We start from the raw sequence: 25,020 nt of genomic DNA, 5'->3' as shown, positions 1-25,020 counted from the left end.
GCAGATTAGACACAACAAAATAAGGTCACTGTTGGTTTTGATAAGTTTCCTACGTCGAACTGATAGCGCAGCGATAAGGAAGTTTGTATACAAAAATTATGGGTGTGGGAGTAGTTGGAATTTACATAATATAATATATTTTCCCTATGTGATCGAATCAGAAATGAGGAGATCCGCATGAGAACCAAACTGACTGACATAGCTCGCAGAATCGCTAAAATCAAGCAGTGGGCGGGGCACATAGCTCGTAGAGCTGATGGCCGCTGGGGCAAAAAGTTCTCGAGTGGTGACCACGAGCCGGAAAACGTAGTGTGGGCAGGCCTCCCGCTAGGTGGACCGACGATCTGGTGAAGGTCGCGGGAGGTGCCTGGATGCGGGCGGCGCAGGACCAGTCTTTGTGGAAAACCTTAGGGAGGCCTTTGTCCAGCGGTGGACGTCTTTCGGCTGAAACGAACGAATATATTTTCCGCATGACTCCAGCTGACTGGTATAGGTTCGCCTACATTTGCATGGATGTCGTAAAAGGTAACTAAGGCCCGGTTTCCACCAAAGCGGAGCAGAAATGACTATGTGTCTGAATAACCAATCAGATTTCCTAAACGCGGAGCGGAGATGTTATGTGGAAAAAATAAGAACGAAGACTTTTCAAATCGGCTTCAGTCCGATGTCAAAATGGTTGATTGTCGCTTCGAATTATAAGGACAATGTTTTCAACGAAAATCTTTAATGTTCAGAAAAAACATAATTACCTACTCTTGATTTTTCGTCGGCCGATAGTTTAGTCGGGCAGTTGATCAGTATGGGCATGTATGGGAGCGCGCACGCTACGTCGATTCGATTTGGCCGATTCTTCATACAATTTAAAATCGGGCACAACTATCGGCCAACTAAAAATCAACGGTGTGCGCGTACTCTTACTTATTGAAATAATGAACAATCATGCGAGAGGCGTGGCAAAGAATCCACTAACTTTATAATCATTATTATCAGATTAACGTTTGGTATTGTGATCTAATCAAGTATGAAGGTTTAGTGATCCGATAACACACGACTACAAGCATCAAGAATAACCGCTTTGCGCATCATTGCGCAGACAACCAAAAATGATACTTTAGAAATAGATTTTTTAAACAAGCCTTTCTGTTCAATCTGCAGACTACAGACTTTGTCGGACAATAGCTTGGTCGGGCTGTTAATCATGAACATGTATGAAAGTACGCACATTACACCGATTTGGTATCGGCCGATTCTTCATACAAATTGGAAGCTGACCAAACAATCGGCCGACTAAAAGTCTATAGTCCGTTGGGAGCCTTGCATTAGTAAAAAGGCTCTATTTCTCTCAGATATCAATTACTGCAACTATTGCAAGCGACAGGTAGCTCAAGGGTCGAAGAAGCGACAAGCAAAAGGTCGTAGTGTAAGGTCTCGCAAGTTGAATTTCTTCTTTCCTGAAGTTAAAAATCACGTGTAAGATAACTTAATCATTTTAAACGCAACAATTACAACGATCGTAATTTTTTTCTCTCCAGAGGTCTTATTGATAAATTAAATATCAATTAAGTACCTACACTATGACTATCTATGTACCTAGTACCTACCTACACGGGCTCGTAAGACATTAATTGCATAGTGATTTGTATTATCGCAGCAATATGTACAGTCAACTGCATATTAGACTGTACATTTTATTGCAAATTGACACCTATCACAACGAAGTAAGAATAGCCCCTATCACAACTGCGTAAAATGCCGCAGTATTTACCTTGTTGTACTATGTGACACTGAACTCAATTGCGATAGAGCGAGCTATACAAGTTCAAGGACGAGGAAAAACACAAGAAGATACGAAAATATTACGTTATATTTGTAACTAAGAAAGCTTGCCAATGCCAACTGCAAAGTTAATTGGTCATTGAACCAAAAAGGAATATAACAACTTTCCTTGACCTTCGTAAAAGTTGGCTCTTCATCATCATCATCATTTCAGCCAAATGACGTCCACTGCTGAACATAGGCCTCCCCCAATGGCTTCCACATCGCACGTTTGGTGGCGGCCTGCATCCAGCCGTCCATAATGGCTATTACTTTGATCTTCATTTTACAAGTTCAATGTAGATTATTTATTTAACTGGATATTTCGAGATATCTTCTGACTCTTAACCTTATTAACTCCAAGTCATTAGTAGTACCTACTTACCTTTATCTATTTAAGAATATTTCTATTCTGCTCTGGCGGAACCAACGAGCTACTTCTTTATTTACACCCCTATTCTCGGGTTCTATTCCCAATGGTAGCAAAATTTTATGCTTGGTTCGGGTGGTGATAGGGCTTATACGACCTAGCAAGCTATAGCCATCTTACCACCATAACACCAATGTTGGGATTGGGCTGTTGGAAGTTAAGACAGCCAGTTTTTCTATGGTTAAGTATTACGGGTGAATGGATTACTTACGACAAATCTGACAGTTTTCGTTCCATCGTCTATGACCCCTATGAGTGGCCGTTTCGTGTCGTCTCTCACTGGCATATCGCCTTCTGAAACCAAAGAAATAATTGTTAAATAACTATTCAAAACAACGAGTTTGATACCACACTCGTTGGCCCCAAAGCTACTCGTCCAACGTATGGATCTAGTAATTAGCTTGTTCACATGCACATAATGAATGGTGTTGGGACCAACGCAATTTAAGGTTGGGGCCAACGTGTGGAAGTGTGGAGCCAGCCTAAGAGCAATTACATGTTGACTCTTCTACTAATTAACCGACGTATTTGTTATCAGCTGTCAAAAAGCGATTTTTCCATTGATTCTGTTTACATTGAACTTGTTGTGACGTCAATTGATAATTCAAGATTTCAAAGTCTTCTGGGTCCAAAATAATTTCCGAACATAATGTCGTTCAATTTCAGATATAAACAAAGCGTCCTCTATATTAAAAAGAATATCGTAATGAACGCTGATGCACTTTATTTTTGCAATAATAACATAAGTGTAATTGAATATTCGGGTTAGGTATATCTTATCTATACTAGGGTTTGTACCCGGGTTATCCCGGAACCGAAAGAACCGGGAAAACCCGGGTTTTTTCGACAGCTTAAGAACCGGGTTTTAAAAATTCAAAACCCGGTTCTTTCGGTACTTTCGGGTTTTGCATATTTATCTAAAAATCTGTTATGGGTATTAGGCATGAGTCGTAACAAGAACATTGCGAACGTATAGAGAACCTAAAGATATCAGATTAGCTACTAATAAAGGTTACCTACTTATTGGTTTTGTACTTTTTTTTTTTTTTTATGAGATATGTAAATATTTTAAGCATTTTTCTTACAATTTTTTTAAATCACTGGCACATTTTTTTTGTGCTTACGTTGCGACAGGTTATACAGAAGATTGAGGACTATAACTTGCCACTATGCTTGGCGTTCGTAGACTATGAGAAGGTCTTCGATTCGATCGGGTCTTGGGCAGTGTTTACAGTCTCTTCAGCGGTGCCGTATTGACTATCGGTATATCGAGGTGCTGAAGTGCTTGTACAAAAACGCCACCATGTCGGTCCGAGTACAGGAGCAGAACACGAGGACGATTCCTCTGCAGTGAGGCGTAAGGCAGGGATATGTTCACCACTGCATTGGAAGACGCTTTCAAACTCCTTGAATGGAAAGGATTCGGCATAAACATTAATGGCGAGTACATCACTCACATTCGGTTTGCTCACGATACTGATTGTGGTCATGGCAGAATCGTTGTAAGATCTTGGCACAATGCTCAAAGACCTTAATCGAGTTTCCTAACAGGTAGGCCTGAGGATGAATATGGACAAAACAAAGCTTATGTCCAATGTCCATGTTGCGCCCTACCCAATTTCGGTTGGGAGCTCAATCCTCGAGATTGTTGACAAGTATGTCTACCTCGGACAAACGATCCAGCTAGGTAGGTCGAATTTCGAAAAGGGGGTCAATCGTCGAATCCAACTCGGCTAGGCAGCGTTCGGGAAACTACGCAACATCTTTTCATCCAAAATACCTCAGTGCCTGAAGACGAAAGTCTACAACCAATGTGTGTTACCAGTGATGACTTATGGCTCGGAAACGTGGCCTCTCACTATAGGCCTTATACAGAAGCTCAAAGTTGCACAGCGTGCTATGGAGAGGGCTATGCTCGGTGTTTCTTTACGAGATCGAATCAGAAATGAGATTTCCTCCTTCCTTCTCCTCATTTCTATGTCAGCGGACTCAGCGGACATAGCCCGACGCGGACGCAGAACTGACGGCCGATGGGGCAGGAAGGTCCTGGAATGGAGGCCGCGTACCGGAAAACGCAGCGTGGAACGTCCACCCACAAGGTGAACCGACGACATCATAAAGGTAGCAGGGTAGCGCTGGACGCAGGCCGCTACCAATCGATCAACGTGGAAAGCATTGGGGGAGGTTAATGTTCAGCAGTGGACGTCCTATCCTATGGTTTAAATGATGATGATGATGATATTTTTGTGTAAGAGTTGGCAACACTGACTCTTTTATTTGCTTTGCATCTGACAGTCAATATACCTATAAATAGTCAAATATATCGTTAAGTTGAAAGATGAAAAAGACTGATTGTTGTACCTCAATTGAAAACTAATTATTTTACTTCTTTTTATTTTTGGGAGTAGAATTTAGTAAAAATAGAAAAATATTGTTAATCATGTTTGTTGATTATTCCTAGTCTATTCAAAGAAGTGTTATTTCAATAAAAAAAACATAATCAAAATATTGTTTTTTTGGAACCGAAAGAACCGAAAAAACCGGGGCTCCCGGTTCTCATGACCACCAGACCCGAAAAACCCGGTTCCTCAAACCAGAACCGATTCTGCATTCCCTAATCTATACGTCTGGTCATATTTTAATGTTGTATTTTGGCTTTATCAAAAAGTACCGAGTCTGCTGAGACTTATCGTTCATATCAAAACTTACTAGTTATATCTTATATACCTCTTTATAATATTAGTATTTGTAATAATAGCAAGTAGATACACAACATGTCAACATCTGCTATCACGCTAATCATGTCAAATAGACCTATTTATCTCAGATCCGCCATATCACGGCTAGGTATTTGTAAACATCAATTACTTTATCACCTAAGTGTAGCTCGTGTGACATTCTATAAGATATAATATTAAGATCATTAAATGCTAGACTCAAGTGTGCTATGTATCAGATACACTAGTCAAATACATTCTTGGATTGTTAATCTCCAGTCATAAATTGATATCGTTCTGGTAAAAAATATGTGGTATTAAAGATCCTTATTGTTTTGTCAATACATATCACAGATAATATAATACTAGTACATATTGATAACTGCACATTCTATGATATCTCAATCTGCAGCCTTTACACACATTTTATGTGAAAATATTGATAACATCTTCTTTGGAGTTTCTATTCTAGGGTTTTTTTTCAGAGGACCTGCGGACGAATGTCCAAGCTAGGACAATAACCTGCGGCTCCGTTTCATTGGGCTCCGATGGACACCGTCGGATTTGTGGATAGGCCCCGCCTTTAGTGACCAGGCGGGGAGTCCCACATAACCCACTGGCCGTCCTCATCGACCAGTGGGTATGCAAAAAATTTCCCGAGGTTAAAAAAGGGTAATTTTTCAGAAGCCATGACCCGGAATGAGACGGGGCCCCACAAACTTTTATTATTTGGTCACATTTAAGATTTATTTTGAAAAGTAACCAATGAAAAGATGATTAACAGTCAGACCATTTATCGTCCCGAAGCAGTGGTTCGAATCGACCTGCTTACAAAAATAAATGAGTTTTATTAACATGAACTTGCTTTATTGTCTAAACCCATACAATACAATTGGAAATGCGCTGTTTGTTGGCAAGCTTGAAAACGGCTTTGGCTTTAAATGGAAACAAAATTGGAAGATTTCCAAACATTTCTGGATTAGGAAAAAATCACAATACTCTTCACTGTGGAATTTTTGTATAAGCTCAAGACTATGATTCACGATATTAATATGTTTTATTTGTGTTTAAGGTCATTACAACGTAATTACGGAAGATTTATACTATTATTACATAAGAAGTATTCAAGAAATGTTTTCACATTTTTCATTTCGGATTCACTATTTAAAGATTTGGACAGAACAACGTGTGTCGGAACCTTGGAAGTCGGAAGCTCAATGAAAATTGTGTTATCATCATCATTTCAGCCACAGAACGTCCACTGCTGATGAACATGATATCTAACAGGGGTAAAACGAGGTTCACGCGTAAGAAGTCGCGGGCGGCCGCTAGTCAAACTATACATTTTCATTGCAAAATAGTACCTATAACAACTGCATAAGCCACCGTGATAAGGGTTCCACAAACTAATCAAACCGTGATAAAAGAAGCCCCAAGTCATCCACACAAGATTATACTGGTTCAAGCACCGCGAATCAATGATAATAAAATGTGTCTGTGGTGGACTGCAGTGGACTGTATGCGTTTGTGTGTGTTCTAGAGCGCTGACCGGACGATGATGACTGCCGTTGAGAGCTTGCCCTTACTATGTCAGGCGTAGTAGGTGCTACTTGCAGGAATAAAACCACTATTTCACTTGCTGAGACTTCTCGCGTTTATTATTCGCTTCCTTTTCTCAGTTCTTGCTTCTTCAGATCACTTGTTGCTTCGAGCACTTATTCTCTGAACTGAACACAACATGCCAGCTGGAGCGGTTCATTCCGTATTTATGGGGAGCGGCTATCTCCGTCCCGCTTTCACATGCTATTGCTATCCCTGTCTTCGGGAAATCCACAGTTTTTGCTAATTTTCTCCAACTGGCAGGTAGTTTTACAATGGTTTCTTATTTTCTACAGATGCGTAATTAAATTACCTACATTATACAAAAAGTTTCATCTCAAAATTCCCAAAATTGGCGAAGTTATTGCCAAAAAACCTAAAACGGCTCTCTTTACGGTATTGCCTCGCGCAACGGACCATCCGTGCAAGACAAGGACAAAACATATTGCTATCTCGCGCTCTAGAATGTTCGAAGCGAGAGGTCCGATATTTCCGTCTCGTTTCTTCTCTATTTTTTCCTGAACTTTCCAGATTTTCCAGAAAAGTGTGAAAGAGAAGCTATTTTGTGGAAGTGAGAGATCAGACAATGCAAGAAAGAGGCCTACCGAGTGAGTAAGCGAGAGAGCCTGATGGTTTTCGCTACGGTATTGCCTTTTTGGCGAAAATTTCATGTTCATTTTCTTAATTACGAAACAGATTAATTAGTTAATTTGAACTAATTGACATGATGTTGCTAATATTAATTCTGACTCTCTTTGACGTCGCTAACAGTGTCACTATAGCTAGGTATTTCCCTTGGCTTTGTTTACCTTGACGACAATCGTTCGTTTACCCGAACAGTAAAAAAAGTAATAGGGCTTTAACGATTTTCCAGATTCATAATTCCAGTTTTTTTCGTTCGGTCGTTCGTTTCAGCCGAAAGACGTCCACTGCTGGACAAAGGCCTTCCCAAGGTTTTCCACAAAGACCTTCGACCTGCAACCTTCACCAGATCGTCGGTCCACCTAGTGGGAGGCCTGCCCACACTACGTCCTCCGGCTCATTTTATTTTTCATATTCATAATTATCTGGCAAAGACTTAAGATAGATAAAAAAGTAATTATTTGTCTCCATGCAGGTTATTACAAGTTATCTCTTTAGCGAATAGGTATATGAAAAATATTGCTGTTAGTGATTAAATTTTTGCAATTTTACAAAGAATTGTAAAAGAGTATCTTCAGTAAAATTATAAAGACAAAAGAACTTTAACATAAAATTTGCTTTTCTTTGTAGTTTTTGTCTTGTTCTTATGCAATATTAATTAGTCATCACAATACAAAGTACACAAGTCCAGTCTGAAACAAAGTAACTCAAATAACTTAGCATTGTAATAAATGCTTCAGTAATACGAATATACCTAATAGGTAGGTACAATACTGTCGCAAGCACATCAAACTACATTTTTGCTGCAAAATCGCAACTATTAAAAAACTAAAATAAGACGCCAGTTTGTCCAGCAGTGGATGTCATTTGGCTGAAACGAACGAGCGAAGACACCAGTTAGTGCCCTTGTCCTATGTATCTAGTTTTTTCCTGCTGAAGTTCCTGGCCGTTTGAATTGGACCAATTGCGAATTGGCCCAATCGCGCCTAAACGGTTCCTGGCTAACAGTGTAAAGCATGTATTCACAAACATTACTATGAGGTCTCACAGTGCGCGTGGACGCTCAGCTCGTCCCATAAACAAGATAAGATAAGAAGAGTTTGGGACCCATGAAAAAAACATAGGATAGTTTGTATCCCCATTTTTGAGATAGAGACGTGCGTGATAGTTTTTCAGTGACATTAGACGGATTATGGAATCCTAAAAAAATATATTACATATCTTAAAGTATAAGAGTTAAAACTACCGTCATAAAAACCCAATGTCATACGGATATCCACAACCTACTGCGATGTTGCGAGTGAAAACCTTGACTTGATTGAGGAAAATCGTCTTCACACTTAGCCAATGGAGGCAATAATCTAGAAAACGCGGGAAATGACGATAAAACCACAATAGATGCTAGATATAATGTAATGGTAGGATCTGTAGGCACCAGGGTTGCCAACCGTGAGTAAACAAACTTACTATTATTATAAAAGCAAACGGTTGTTTCTGTTTGGCTTCATACAAAAATTACTAGACAGATTTTTATGAATCTACAATTTTATGACTCAGAAATCGGTCAGAAGAAAAACCATAATATACATAATACATGAGGATAATATAAAGGCGACAATTAATTACGGTAGACAACATTATAGAAATAAATATACGCGAGCAAACTTAACTAGTTTGCTTAAATGCGAAATAATTATTGCAACTGTTGCATTTTACGCCTTAATCACTAAGGCTGGATTGCACTATGACTTTATAACAAACGTCAAAAATCTGTCAAACTATACAAAAAACACCGGTTATCGTTATAGTTACGGCAGGCCTGGCTCACTCCGCGCGGTACATCCGATAATTACCTACAGCGAAGCGCCCCGCCGGCGGGTATTATATCAGTCGAGTGTCACGCGCGCGCTCGTCGGGACGCTGGCGTGCGTTGTAGTATGATTATACTTCTATGATCGAAGTATTATTTAAAATGGACATAAAGAGAAAGAAATATTGTGCGGCGTTCGGGTGTTTAAATTCGAAAAGTAATCTACCGGATTTATCTTTTTTTTTCGCTTCCCAAAGATGCTGAAAGGTATGTTGGCCATGTAGGTAATCAATAATTCTTAGGATAGTATAGGAACCTAACCTACCATGACTACTGCTCAGAATGCGTTCGTTCGTTTCAGCCAAATGACGTCAACTGCTGGACAAAGGCCTCTCCCAAGGTTTTCCATAATGAATGCATACTTACCTACATACGTACCTCATTACAAATAAGTAGATTAATTATTTTTTCACTAGACAGCAACCTACTAACTAACAGCGTAAGAAGAGTTCAGAGGCACGCGATAGAAAGAGACAAAACTTGTAGGTGAATAAAATTGTAGGTACGTAGTGCTGTGCGAGCTGAATTCCACTGTATCGCGTCGTAGCAAGACTCGCATTTATTTAAATCGTCTTGCGGAGTAATCCTTCTGTACCTGTACTATTACTTATTCTGTGGTTACGGTCAAAGTTAGGTGGTGCAACTGAGCCTAAGCCAATCTTGATCATGATGCATTAAGGAAAAGTATAAGGAAGGAGCCTAGAAATGGCTACGTTTTTCGCAGAAATAACAAGAGCATGTATTATTTATTACGTTGTATATCTACACATTACTTTGACCTTACACAGACGAAGCCGCGGGAATAAAGTGATACAGATAATTATAAATAACTAGCGTCCGCCCGCGACTTCGTACGCGTGGATCCCGTTTTACCTCCTTAGGGTGGAGTTTCATAAAATCCTTTCTTAGCGGATGCCTACGTCCAATGGTTTGGGCTGTGCGTTGATAGATCACTATATCAGTCAGTCAGCCACCTTTGAGTTATATGTATTTAGATTTAAACGGAAAATTTACCTTATATAAAGTGTCATGCTCTGGGGCGGGACCACCTTAACGTAGGTACATATAATAGATACGAAAGAAATGTATAAAATATGTATATAATTGTAGACTTAGTTAAAAAAAATGTATATCTATAGTTTTGTTGTAAACATTAATTCAAAGTGGTCCCGCCGGAGAGCATACTCCCTAGCGGGACCACCTAGAAGATTTCGTTACTGAAGGTTTCTGAATTCGTTTATAAGACCATAAAAATGTATATTAAATGTATACAAATCTGCTATACTCAATTTTTTATTTGATTTAGTATAAACCGATTTACGGCAAATTTAAAATTTCCTTTCGGAACATTTAGGGGAGACTGACCCAAAGCGGGCACCTTAAGGTAAAATAGGAAAAAAACATACAGATTATGCAAAACGAAATAAGTTTTATGACATAAGCTCAAAGTGGCACAGCGTGCTATGGAGAGGGCTATGCTCGGTGTTTCTTTACGAGATTATCGTTACATTCCCTCTAATATGGTCGAGTGAAGCGATGGCTGGTTCACTCGTCATGTCTGTGAACAGGCGCTGCTTTCGGGGACTGGTCAATCCAAGTTATTCAAATTTATTAATGCGAGTCATTTCTACTAGTATTTAAGTATCTTAATCTGTAAGTCTAGATATTAGCACGTTACTACCTTGTTTAATATACCACGCAATTTTGTATACCCATTCTTGTAAGATACACCATACAAGAATGCGTGGTAAATTCAGTGAACTGCTCCTGAATCAAATGTACCTACTACTGCTTTTTCTATTTATTTATATTAACCGGCAGACAGTGGTGAACTGGTGACTGACTGAGTTTGTTGCGGCGCTTCTTCTCAGCACTTGCCAAATGTTGGTCTCGAAGCGCTGGTAGGGTAAAAAGATTATGAGACATGTAGAGGCTCCTTAAGAGCAAAATGACGATTTGTAAGAACTATTTATTAGTCTAAACAAATAAAGAAATTTTGACTTTGACTTTGAGATCGAATCAGAAATGAAGAGATCCGTAAACGAACTAAGTAAAGTCGCTAACATAGCCCGACGAATTAGCAAGCTGAAGTGGCAATGGGCAGGGCACATAGGACGCAGAGCTGACGGCCGATGGGGCAGCAAGGTTCTGGAGTAGAGGCCACGTACCGGAAAACGAAGCGTGGGACGTCCACCCACAAGGTGGACTGACGACCTGATAAAGGTAGCAGGAAGGCGCTGGCTGACTGCAGGCTGCTACCAACCAGGCAGTATTGGGGGAGGCCTATGTTCAGCAGTGGACATCCTATGGCTGAGATGATGGTGATCCAGAGCCTTGCTGCCCCATCGGCCGTCAGTTCTGTGTACCTACTATGTGCCCTGCCCATTTCCACTTCAGCTTACTAATCCATTGGGCTATGTCAGTGACTTTCGTTTACGGATCTCCTCATTTCTGATTTGATCTTGCAATGAGGATCAGTACTGTTGTAGAAAATTCAATAAAACTAGTATCTACGTTAAACTTTAAGACATAAGAAAGATATATCTTTTTGAATTATCCAAATCGGACCATTACTTACGAAGATATTAAGTAATAAACATAGGCCGTTTTTGCCGCTAAAAGTCAATGTACGCAGGGCCGCGTGACGTCACTATATCCGAATCGAGCGCAGCCGGCGTACTATTGGGATGGAAAATATTTTTTTCCAGATAAACTATCAGTTTTGGAAAAAAACTTTTAATAACATTTATTCATCAAAATAAAGTAACCTATCGACCAGTAATTTTTAAAAATAAAAATTGTGTAAAATATCCTTCGCTATGTCCAAAAACCACATTTTCATAGGATTCGATGCAATGCGGAGACGCGGTTGGGGTGAGTGTAACTTAATGATTGTTTGTATTGAACATAATAATATGATGCTAATACCCAGTTTCTGGCCTGGGGGGGGGGGGGAGAGGCAAGTCATACCCAGTTTCTGAGTTTCTGGCCTGGGGGGGGGGGGTAAGTCATACCCAGCTTCTGGCCGAGGGGGAGTCATACTTAGCTTATGCTTATGGACTGGGGGAAGGGGCTAGCCTTACCCAGCTTCTGGCCTGGGGGAGGGGGGGGGGTCAAGTCATACCCAGTTTCTGGCATTTCTGGCATGGGGAGGGGGGGTGTCATATCCAGCTTCTGACCGAAGGGGAGTCATATCCAGCTTATGCTTATGGCCTGGGGGGAGGGGCAAGCCTTACCCAGCTTCTGGCCTGGTGGGAGGGGGAGGGGTCAAGTCATACCCAGTTTCGGGCCTGGGGGAGGGGTAAATCATACCCAACTTCTGGCCGAGGGGGAAGTCATGCCCAGCTTATGACCTGGGGAGAGGAGGGGGGCGGGGGAGTCATACCCAGCTTCTAGGCTAAGATTAAATAGATTTCCAGGAGGGAGCAGCTGTCCTTTCCTGCAGCAGCTGGCCCGCCCATGGGAACGGCGAATAGATAGGTAGGTACGTAGGTTTAACCCAGAAAAACTAAATAACAGGTAGGTATTGCGTGTACATCGAAATGATCTTCATAGCAATGTCTTGTAGCCTAGGCAGAGTGTATCTGCCTCAGCTATACCTTATTGTTAGAAGTAAATAAATTAATACTTATACATTTTTATATTTTACTTGGAAGAAGATATGACTAAGAACACTTATGAACACTTTATTTGAATAAATCGCCAAATATACCACCGCGGAGACCCCGTCTCTGCGTTCCATTGAATCGTATGAGCGTATGGATTTTTTGCGTTATTTTTCACAATTTCTATTTTTAAAAATTACCTATCGATAGCTTACTTTATTCTGATGAATAAATGTCATTACAAGTTTTTCTCTAAAACTGATAGTTTGGCTAGAAAAAAATATTTTCTATCCACGCAGTACGCCGGCAGCGTTCGGATCGGATATAGTGACGTCATCGTCCCCGCGCCGGGCGGTCAGTGAACTTTTTTAGTAATTTGGCCATAACTTCGTCAATTTTTGTTCTACGACAAAAATTGATCCTTAAGTCCTTAAGATTTATAGGGCTAAGAAATCCTTAAGGATAAATCTGCATTCACAGCTAAAAATCGAAATGATCCTCATTAATTATAATTTTTTTATTCCACAAAGTATTATTCAGTAACTAATCTTCAATATACCTAAACATCGAAAGTTATCCAAATCTTTAAGCATCTTAGCAGGGCAATAGAAATTTCGTTTTTTCGCTCTCCTGGAATGTAACGATAATCTCGTAAAGAAACACCGAGCATAGCCCTCTCCATAGCACGCTGTGCCACTTTGAGCTTATGTCATAAAAACTTATTTCGTTTTGCATAATCTGTATTTTTTTTTCCTATTTTACCTTAAGGTGCCCGCTTTGGGTCAGTCTCCCCTAAATATTCCGAAAGGAAATTTTAAATTTGCCGTAAATCGGTTTATACTAAATCAAATAAAAAATTGAGTATAGCAGATTTGTATACATTTAATATACATTTTTATGGTCTTATAAACGAATTCAGAAACCTTCAGTAACGAAATCTTCTAGGTGGTCCCGCTAGGGAGTATGCTCTCCGGCGGGACCACTTTGAATTAATGTTTACAACAAAACTATAGATATACATTTTTTTTAACTAAGTCTACAATTATATACATATTTTATACATTTCTTTCGTATCTATTATATGTACCTACGTTAAGGTGGGCCCGCCCCAGAGCATGACACTATATAAACCAGTTATTTATCTCCAACATAATGCGACTTCAAAGAAAGATAATTATTAGATTAGTTATTTAATCTACACCATTAAGTACATGTAATTCTAAACTCTAAGGTAAACCACACTTAAGTGTCACATTACCTTATCTACAGCACTTAATACTCGGCTGTCATGTTATAAAATGACATTTATAAAGATTACGCTTTTATTAGTTACAATAGTTATAAGTTTATTGCCTGCTAAAGTTGTAAAGTAAAATAGATAATAAACGAGACCTTGTTGTAATGGTTAAGGCCGATTGCACGAGCCATCTTTTCGTTTCGTTTCAGCCAAATGACGTCCACTGCTGGAAAAAGGCCTCCCCCAAGGTTTTCCGTAATGAACGGTCCTGCGCTGCCCGCATCCAGGCTCTTCCCGCTTCGTTGAGACGATGGCCGTTGGGGCAGGAAAGTTCTCGAGTGGCGACCATGGGCTGGAAGACGTAGCGTGGGCAGGCCTCCTACTAGGTGGACCGACGATCTGGTAAAGCCTTCTTTTAAATGCATGAAATATCACCAAGTCAGAAGGACAAGGCATACCCACTAAAAAGACTCCGGTGCTCCGTCCTGTGGGATTCCCATGCGCGTATACACTAGCGTACAGAAAGGTCTGGTGCCAGGCCCCAGGATGTTGGGCTACCGAACCGATTGTACTAACTCCTGAGCTATGATACTAATCGCAAGTTACATGGCATGTCAGGGGCCTGGCCCAGTCCCCCTAAAAAAAACTAACCCTAGATACGCCAATGGGGATTCCGGACAAAGCCCGGGTGGTTGCCCGCTAATCGGCGGGCCCTACAAGCCCCCCAGAATGGGTGACGACGGGTGCAGCTGGGAGCACACAGCTGGTCCCATATGACGGTGGTGGTGGCCTGTGCAATGCAGGCACTCAACTTGCTGGCCATCACTGAGAAGACTAAACTGCAGGCTAATACTGTCACCACCTCTGACGCACTTGCACCATCATAGTTTATCTTATAAGAGTAGGCGCACACCGTTGATTTTTCGTCGGCCGATAGTTTAGTCGGGCAGTTGATCAGTATGGGCATGTATGGGAGTGCGCACACTACGCCGATTCGACTTGGCCGATTCTTCATACAAATTAAAATCGGGCACAACTATCGGCCAACTAAAAATCAACGGTGTGCGCCTACTCTTAATGTAAGCTATTTTCTAACGTGGATAGTTTTGCTATTCTTCTTCTTAATGTGTCGACAACAAACCCACACAGTAAGGCCGGGTTCCCACTATGCTGGACCGGCAGATCTCCCGGTCCGGTAAAATCGCCGGAAGGCCTAGCGGCGGTACAAATTGTATGAAGCTGTTCACATTATCCCGGATCCGGCTTTTTCGCCGAGCCCGGCATTTTTACCGAGCGTTTTGTCGCTACAAAATGCCGGCAAAATCACCGGACCGGAGTAGTGTGAACGAGTTGCGGTTGCGGCGCACCCCGTCGCGCCCGTGCTTCCCGCCCCGCCCCGCCCGTGCTCCCCGCACTTCATTCGGCTCGGATTTCGGATCCGGTGATCCGGTGTAATATGAACACCCTTGTCCGGTGTCCGTTTTCCGGCAGAAATGCCGGTCCGGCATAGTGGGAACCTGGCCTAACCGCCCAAAACTCCGCCACAAGAGTGGCGTTCTCAGTAGCCTTCATTAAATCTTCCTGCGTGCAGTTGTTTGGGCATGCAGTTTTGCAAGGCACTAATCCACTTTGGTTTAACCACCAATTTTGGTGGTTCAAATACTCTGACACTAAGGTTGTCACCTCAAGACGATTTGGTCCAGTGGAGTAGCGGTAGCCCTTAAACCAAAACCAAAACTGTTTTGGTTCCTAAACAGGGCAATTTAAAACAAAACTCACACACATTCTAGATAATAAATCATAACGATGAGATGTCAAATACTAACATAAATGTGTCATAAAAATTATGACTTAACAGCCTTGAACGTGCCAGCCTTAATTAATTACATGTGATTAATTACAATGCCGGATCTCTAGTATCCACCCAAAGAAAGATAAGCCTTACACGCATTATCGTTATTTATTGAAAATGACATTATCTAGTGCCCACACAAGTCGTATAGTAAAGCGAGGAAAATTTTAAAACTGAGCAGTTAAAAATAATTACTTACAAAAATAAAGTACTCGTTAAAAATAAATACAAGTTCAGAGATCGACTGTTCGAGCCATAAAAAATGATAAAAACTAATTATAATTAATTATCGTCAAGAAAGTGCTAATTACCATGTAAAAGTGATTCAGAATTGAGTCAACTGCGTTACATTGCATTTGATTTATTATTTATTTTTATATTAAAAGCGTAGTACCTCCTATCTCATCTATCCACGTTATTTATAATAATATATAATTTTACTACAACGTGTTATTATAATTAGCATAAGATTAGCAACATCTTTCTGCACATGTGTGCAATTTATGCTGTTGATCGTAGTACTCGTACGGACAATCTGGTCAGGTGGGGATTCTTGGATGGTTTAAACATGGAGTGCAGGTGCGGTTTTGTTCCCCAGTCGATGAAGCACCTGATGTCGTGCCCTGAGTGCCCAAGCAACTGCACTCAGGAGGATTTGATGAGTGCTGCTGACAACGCCACTCTTGTGGTGGAGTTTTGGGCTGGCACTGTGTAGGTTTGTTATCGACACGAAAAGAAGAAGATAATTTAATGCTGTTGAAACTTTGTTGAATAAATACTTAAATAAAATAAAATATTATTTATGACCTCCCGGGCACCTTTTCTGACCACCGAGGTACCTACATGGGTAACTCGGCTCAATCGGCATTGGTTAACTTTTCGTAATTATTTAAGTTCATAGGTTTTAATTTTGAGCCAGCCTTTCATCAATGTAAGTTAGTAAACTCTACATCTGTATAAAATAGTTCTACAATACATGTTACACAGTCGTCACCTATATTTAACACAGCGCCATCTAGTTCCAAATTAACTCAAACTTGTACTATGTTGTAAGTGCTAGAAACAGTATGAACGAACATACTTAATCCCTTGTTTTTGTAAACCCAACTTCTCTTATCGTGATCGAACATTATTCATAGAAAATACCCAGACCAGGTGGACCAGGCGCTGGACCAGCGTAAATACAAATGAGTAGGTCATCTTCATAGAAACGCCCGAGCGCGGTTTGTATGTGAGAGCGCCAATACGTATGCGGCGCGCACGCACACACTAACAAAATTTAGCGTGAATTAGCGGTGAGTTGCCCCGAATTTTACTCATTTGTATTTACTCTGGCTGGACTGGACGCAGGCCGCTATCAACCGGTCAATATGGGATCATTGGAGGAGGCCTATGTTCAGCAGTGGACGTCCTATGGCTGAGATGATGATGACCCAGACTATAAAATTGTACAAACATTTGTATCGTGCGAGAATTGAATCTCCAGCCTCTGGCATGGTGGTTAACTTGCTGTTTGATGTGTGTGAAAGTTGAAATACAACTTCTTTTTGTCATACTAAAAACGATTCAACCTTGATGTAGGTACAGTGCTAGCACATCGTACCTACATACCATTAAAAATTGCAAATAACCAGAATTTATTTTTAACCTTACAATACAATGGGGGAATTCGACATTTCTTAGCAGGTCCATCGGCTGACGTTCGTTTGTTTCAGCCAAATGACATCCACTGCTGGATAAAGGCCTCCCCCAAGGTTTTCCACAATGAACGATCTTGCGCTGCCCGCATCCAGGCTCTTCCCGCGACCTTTACCAGATCGTCGGTCCACCTAGTAGGACGCCTGCCCACGCTGCGTTTTCTAGCCCGTGGTCGCCACTCGAGAACTTTTCTGCTCATTTTATCAGCTGACGACTGTGCTCAAAATAACAAAGTTTAAAAATGATTATACATAGGTACATCTTAATTTATGAATAAAAATTAATGACAGTACCGTCGCGACTGTGGTAAAATACATTTTCACATAGTACAATATCTTTGGCTGTGTGAAATCTGAAAAATGTACAATAATCTCATTGTATAAGCATAACAATGATTCCCAAGACTCAACATTTAATACCGCGATAGACATCAAGTTTTGGTTTTTATATTTACTAAACTTGTAAAATAATACTGTATAAATTGCAATATTGCATGTTTATTAAATGAATATTGGAATAACTTTGCCCTTACTGCCTTTATATTTTTTCCTATTTCAAATTCATCAAGTGTGCAATATTGGCCTAACTCAAAAACTATTTTTTTACATATCAAATAGAGACAGCCCTAAAACGAGTAACCAAGTTATGGTTTTCTCTGTCTTCAGTTCGGTTCTGTACCGCGGTTATGAAACTCGATAAACGTGTTCGCGTGAGTTGCAATACTATGCCGTTTTCCTCGTCTGTTGATGAATGAAATATTTCTGTACGGGCAAAATCCAATGACAATTATATGACATCTTATCTAGTTGTAATAAGTCTCATTTTGCAACAAAAATGCGACTTTCTGTCGATTCGAGAATATCCACAATTCAACATTATTAATATTATTTACTGCCTTGTTACTGCTAATTGTGATACCTCTATTAATTATAAAGTTTACTATATTTTTTTAGATAGTTAAAACGTTAAATCAACTTTATTAAAGTGAAAAAGTATAATAATTACTTTTAAAATTTAATTACTTAACAAGCGTTGATGTCCGAGGTTCAGTTTATGAAAATAAAATTACAAATAGTATAATTAATAAGATTTTCTTTTTGTAATACAATTATTTTTATTTTAAATTATAAAATATTACTACTAACATCACAAATAAATTTACATCATAATTTTATTATTAGTATTAATACTTATTTTAATAGTTAGAGGTAGTTAAAACACAATCGATTAAAAAACTTATTTAATATTTTAAACAATCGATCTGCTGAGAGCGAGTCACTAGTAAATCGCAGTTAAAACTTTATTTAGGTTTATTTGAAGGTTATTTAAACAACTTCACATAATGAAGCATTATGTATATTTACTTTTGAATGATCAATTATTATAATTTGCCACCAAAGTTTGTTTACAAATACCTACTACCTACACAGCTAAACAAACTTAAATAAAATTAATTAACTCTCTTACCTTGTACCATAATGTGTTAAAAACTTTTTTCACCACTTTGTCTCTACAACACTGGCCACAAGTTATTTTTATTAATAAATTAATAAAATTAAAAAGCAAAACACGCGCACAACTGTTTCTCGCACTACACAAACCCGTACTGCGGAGGCGCGGCAGTATCACACCCGCGTGTTATCAGTTTTCGAACGTGTGACGTCACGCCGACGCCATTTTACCGCTATGACGTCACGCGTTCATTGGCCTCCGGGGTTATTAGGTAAATGCGAAGGCGATGCAAATTTCTTTGCATCAAGGCTAAAGTAAACATAAGAATTTGACGGAAAAAGTACAATAACGGCATTTTAGATCTTAAATAGAAAGGCAGTCGTCTGATAATGGTGCGAGGGTAGTACAATAGCAGCTAAAGAACCGCCTAGTATCTGGAGCCTGCGGAGGTGGATTAATAGGAGTTTTACAGACTTTTGAAAAATCTCCCTCCACAAAAACGTACTTCGTACTAACTTGGTACGAAGTGAGTGCACACAATAAAGTCATAAACCTTTGTATTGTGGAATTTTCCCGCACAACTCATATCGCAAGCTCGACTCGGACTTTGATAGTGACTAACGGTCTTGGATAGAGTATAACCAACTTTCTTTACTTAATAGGGCCGTGTTGTTCATCATCCGTTATAAGTGGGATTACTTTATCCGAAATTTGACATCCGCAAAGCTCTATATCGTATATCCATTGTAATGACCCGATGCAAGGACAAATTTTGCGCATATTAGTGTGAGGATTTATCAGAAGAATATTAATCATTATTATCATTTCTTGGTGATACTTGGTGTTTCTTTGCGAGATCGAATCAGAAATGAGGAAATCCGTAAACGAACTAAAGTCGCTGACATAGCCCGACGGATTAGCAAGCTGAAGTGGCAATGGGCAGGGCACATAGTGCGCAGAACTGACGGCCGATGGGGCAGCAAGGTTCTGGAATGGAGGCCGCGTACCGGAAGGCGCAGCGTGGGACGTCCACCTACAAGGTGGACCGACGACATCGTGAAGGTAGCAGGGAAGCGCTGGATGCAGGCCGCTACCAATCGATCAATGTGGAAAGCATTAGGGGAGGCCTATGTTCAGCAGTGGACGTTCTATGGCTGACATGATGATGATGATCATTTCAGCCATATTCGGACATAAACTGCTGAACATAGGCCTCCCTCGATGATTTCTATATTGACCGGTTGATAGCGGCCTGCGTCCAACGCTTTCCGCCGTCCCACGATGTGGATCCAAATACAGTTAGATCCAAGATCCAACCAATCACCGAGGCCTAGGATTAAACTCATTTAGGTACTCTTTGGGTTTCGGAGGCCTACATTTTTACTACTGCAGTAGTTTTATTTCTAGGCTATCTGCAATAACTCGACATGCCACTTTTTATACCAATAAAAAGTAAAAACCCCGTGTAATTCGGCCAAGGATTTATGTCAGGTAAGCACTACTTAATTACCTGTACGCATAGTAAGATTCAAACACACACACGAATAAGCTGCCACACACATCTCTACTACATCGCACAAGCCAACGAGGTCGTAGAACCGCAGACGAAAACAATTGAATATCTAAAACATGTCCAATCCACTCATCGGAAACGTCCATAAAATATTATTTACCGTGTATATGCGCCTTTAACTGCAACTCAGCGACCATTATAATCCACTTTAAATTATTTTAAATTTAATATTTAATACAATTTACATAATGCACCAAACACAATCACACCGCTTCGCCTTTTGTCGCACACTTGTCGGGATTGCATAAGTCGTAAGTATGAAAATAGAACATGAATGAGAACTAATTAGAACTGTGACAAGACCAGGATCATGTGATATTTTGTTGGTAAGTAAAATGCGCACCATACTCATGTCACTTGCTGATAATATCTGCTATTTTTACTCGCACGTATTGGGAATGTGTCACTGATATTTTAGGAGAGCTAAATTCCGTCACATAACAAATAACTACTGTATACAACAAGACATACATTATTATTATGTGAATCTTTTACTTTTATCGTGTGGGGTGTTCCAACTAATGTCAGAATGAGGGGAGAGATAGGAATCTACCAACGTACCCTCCGTACGAAATCCTCCTAACCAAATTAGGAACAAAACACAGTAATTTTTACACTAAAGAGAATAAAGAGTCGAACCTAGAAACTCAGATTCTCTCAGTCTATTAGCATTGATCTATGGAGGCATTACAAATAATAATATGAATATTAATTTAGCACTAATTGCCACTTGTTGAAATAAACATGTTTAATAGCATCAAATGTGACAGCAATTAGGATTAATACCCATACATATGATTTAATACATACAAATAAAAATCACACCTGTTATTTTTGACATCTCTACGATTAAACAACTGAATGAAATATTGCAAAAATCCAGTCACGACGACAGCACATGATGTTATAAATCTATTGAAATATTTCACGTGCATCAACATTAAATCATTTTTGGTATTTATTTTACTACTTAATTACATTGAGGTATTCTAATAGACGTCACTAGTGGATTGACAGATGTGCAGGTACTACGGATACTATGGAAATCACACAGTAGAGTTACTTCTTAATAAGCATGCATTATGCCTTTATGTCGTTAAATAAAGTGTGTCTTTCTTTCTTTTATAATATTATTTATGAAAGTTACTTTAACCTATCTTTCACGTTTTCACGCTGAACCCAATTTTGATCCATTTTGGACTTAGGACACTTTTGCATGGAAAATAAAAGTTGGAAGATGTGAAATAGTGGATGAAAGGGGAATCAATATTTTGTCAAGTAAAGGATATAAAGTTATCATTTTAATCTTTTTTCGAGATTGGTCTAACTAAATATTGTTTGAAATTAAATAGGATTTCGAGCTTCGTTCTGTGTTAAGTTATATGCCCCTCAGTATTCTCTGTGCAGGAAGCGGGCTTACTACACCTTGTTCTGATGCGAAAACTATGCCTAGTAGGTATTCAGTATATGGCTACTACAGACGATAACAAGATATTGGCACAGAAAAACTTTGTATTGATGCCAATTAGACAACATAACTAACAATACAGTTGGTACGGACACCGACCCTCGAGGCATCACGTGATTTGTAAACTTTAAAATATTTTTAATCGAAAACCTTACTACTCTTTCTTATTGGTACAGTCAGCGACAAATTGTAACACCAAAAGTGGCCAAAAAGTTGACAACACATTTCTAATTGTAACAAAAACATGTTGCCACTTGCGATGCGAACTTTTTGGCTTGGAACTTTTTGGGAGTCACGAATTATTCGACGCTGAGTAAACTGTAATGGAATCTTTTAACTGCGCAGCAAACATGTGTTGACCTGACAAGTCGCGATTGTATAACATTTTCCAGTATTTAATACACCTTCAAGGACTTCATGAACACACCCTGCTAAGGCAACATTGCAGAAAATATACCTACAAGGAAAAAGAAAGCCCTCTGAAAGAACTTACAGAGTAAACAAAGACTTGAAGTGAAAACTCATAAAAATACGCTATGCTACCCGTAATATACATATAATATACACATACGAGCTTTATTCCCTTGGCATAAGGTTGACTTTTATTTAAAAAATTGCATAAAGAAACGGGGCGCGTTGAAGTGTCGCGCAAAGGCAGTCGTGTGTTTTTACGAGCCTTCCTCTTCAAACCCACGCAATCTATTTTTGTTTTTCAGCCCACATGGTAGCACTAAATAAACAAAATGCTATTTCTTTTGTTTTCGTAAACAAAACAATATTTACTGTGACATATTAAACGCATTACTAATCACATATCGCGTATTACTTTTTATTTCTAGCCATATTGAATTATTTAATTTTTTTGTCATAGTTTTGCAGGGAAATCGAATACTGCACTTATGCCCGTTTTCACCATTAATCCCCAACTTTAAGTGACCCATATGAAAACCAAATTCCTGTTATGTGTTACCATAGGGGTCACTTAAAAAAAAATAGGGATTGATGGTGAAAACGGGCATTAGCCTCTTGATTGGGCCATTGTGCGTATTTTTTGTGAAATCTGAGAAAATATAAATTTCGAGTTACATTACTATTGTGTTATATGTACGATATTGTAGAAAATGGTCATTTCAATGCAGTTTTATTCTTCAAAGACATTATTTATTATTATCCTACCTACATAGAAATGAAATTATGTGCAAAGAAAAATCTAAACCTAGCTCAAGTAGATGTGATTAATAGATATTAGATAGTTTACAACTTTTAGAAGAAAGATAGTGAAAATTGTTTTATATTATTTTAATTCCTCTTTTTAACTAATATCTAAGTATGCTTTTGTAGTTTGCAACTTATAATAGTTAGAACTTCAATCAATTCAAACTTTAAAAAATGAGTAACATGCTAGGACACAAAGAAAACCAAAATAAGGCCACTTTTAGTGTCATGTAAAAACAGGAGTCAAAATTAACATTACGAATACATCTTAATAAAAACGAAAGGTCACTGATTGACTGACTCACTCACTCATCAAAATCTCAAATCGAAATCTCAGAAACTACAAGTGCTAGGAGTCTCAAATTTTGCATGGGGGTTCCTTCTAGAACGTAGGTGCTCACTAAGACTGGATTTTACAAAATTCAACTCCTAAGGTGGTAAAACGGGATCCATGCGTACGAAGTCGCGGGCGGCCGCTAGTTTCACAAATAAACTAATTGACAATTGGTAAACATATTGTACTGGATATTTAGGACATTTAAAAGGTGGTTAAGACAAAAACACGGATGTATGCAATAAAATGGGGATGAACTGACCGTAAGAATTAAGGCCCGATGATTTTAGAATGATAGCAAGCCTGCTACGTACAATAGCAGCAGTCAACAGCATTAGGTTCGCCCTTTGAACTTTAGTTCTGTGCAATTAAGGTTTACATTAAATAAATGAATTAATGGTGGGACTATAGATTTGGATATTATGACATAAAGATAAGTATAGCAGTCTTATCTATTCAGAATAAGTACTGAAACGTAACATTTTGTATGTAATTCTTAAAGAGGGTAAATAAACTAATTTACTAAAAACTCCAAAAAATCCACTAAAATGTACAAGTTCATATTTTAATTTTTTTTAACACATACAAAAAGATTCAAGATCTTTGAAACCACTAATTACATTTGCATGAAGTTTTGGACTTTGGATCAGGATACTAAATTGAACTGATAGTAAGAGCACATTGTTTACAAAACAATTAATATTTTTATAACTGAAAGATATAATAAGTATCAATAATAAAACCCAAAAATGTTGTATTTCTTAATACTTAATACGAGTATACGAGTATTAAAAAATATATTGACACACCTGCGGAATACAGTATGTATTGAGTCAATTTTATAGGAAGTAACATGTCATACTATAACCTATTTATCTTTATGGTTAAAGCAATTTTCGGTAATTCCTCTATAGAAATTCTGTATTTATATTTCTACTTACAGATGTAAAGAAGATTTTGTAGCTATAATTACAAATTAATTGATATTACCTAACTTGAATTCGCTAAGCAAGCAACTTGTGAAGGTATAAGAAAATCAATAAACTGACTTACCCTCTATTTTTTCTGATATTGTTGAAATTTTTACGGTTAATTTGTTTTGCTGTTGCACAGTATTCACATAGTTTTTCAATTTTTTATCAATTTTTTTCGTAATTATTACGAAAGGTGACACCAATTCACGACTCTGATTTAGCCACTGTCTCACATAATTTTTTTTGACATTAACACTTTTATTTATTTTGTTTCCACCAATAGAAAATGAGAGGAGATAACAGGAGTTGGGCGCAAGTACACTATGCGGCAAATTGTCCAGCAAGGTTATCTATCGATCGACCAGACAGACGTTAAAATAAAACTACTTTACAAACGTCATTGTGACATTTGCGACAAGAAAAGGGGGTCTACTTTGCTGACAAACAATTTCATAATAAACCTAATATATCTGTCTCTTTTACTCCAATATGGACAGGCATGTGTTTGAGAGGAAGAGAGACTGATTTGAGGAATCTGA

General features: G+C 38.9%; 1 protein-coding gene across 6 annotated transcripts in view; it reads right to left on the bottom strand.

Annotated features, from left to right (window-relative positions):
- Positions 1-24,729, bottom strand: part of LOC135084584 (glycerol kinase 3) — a 40,632-nt gene extending 15,903 nt beyond the window's left edge. The window contains exons 1-2 of one of the 6 annotated variants that reach the window (XM_063979355.1): positions 24,561-24,729; positions 2,457-2,539 (exon numbers count right to left, since the gene is read on the bottom strand). In XM_063979355.1, coding sequence (XP_063835425.1) covers positions 2,457-2,531 — 75 coding nt within the window. In that variant the 5' untranslated portion in view covers positions 2,532-2,539; positions 24,561-24,729. Of the gene's footprint in view, positions 1-2,456; positions 2,540-18,932; positions 19,084-20,590; positions 20,724-24,560 lie in introns of those variants that run through there. The other 5 variants (XM_063979356.1, XM_063979357.1, XM_063979352.1 and 2 more) reach the window with 5 other exon arrangements.
- Positions 24,730-25,020: the final 291 nt, after the last annotated feature.

Source organism: Ostrinia nubilalis, chromosome 26 (assembly GCF_963855985.1).
Source record: "Ostrinia nubilalis chromosome 26, ilOstNubi1.1, whole genome shotgun sequence".
Taxonomy (NCBI): Eukaryota; Metazoa; Arthropoda; class Insecta; order Lepidoptera; family Crambidae; genus Ostrinia; species Ostrinia nubilalis.
The sequence above is the reverse complement of the archived record's forward strand: the minus strand, read 5'-3'. Positions and strand labels throughout refer to the sequence as shown.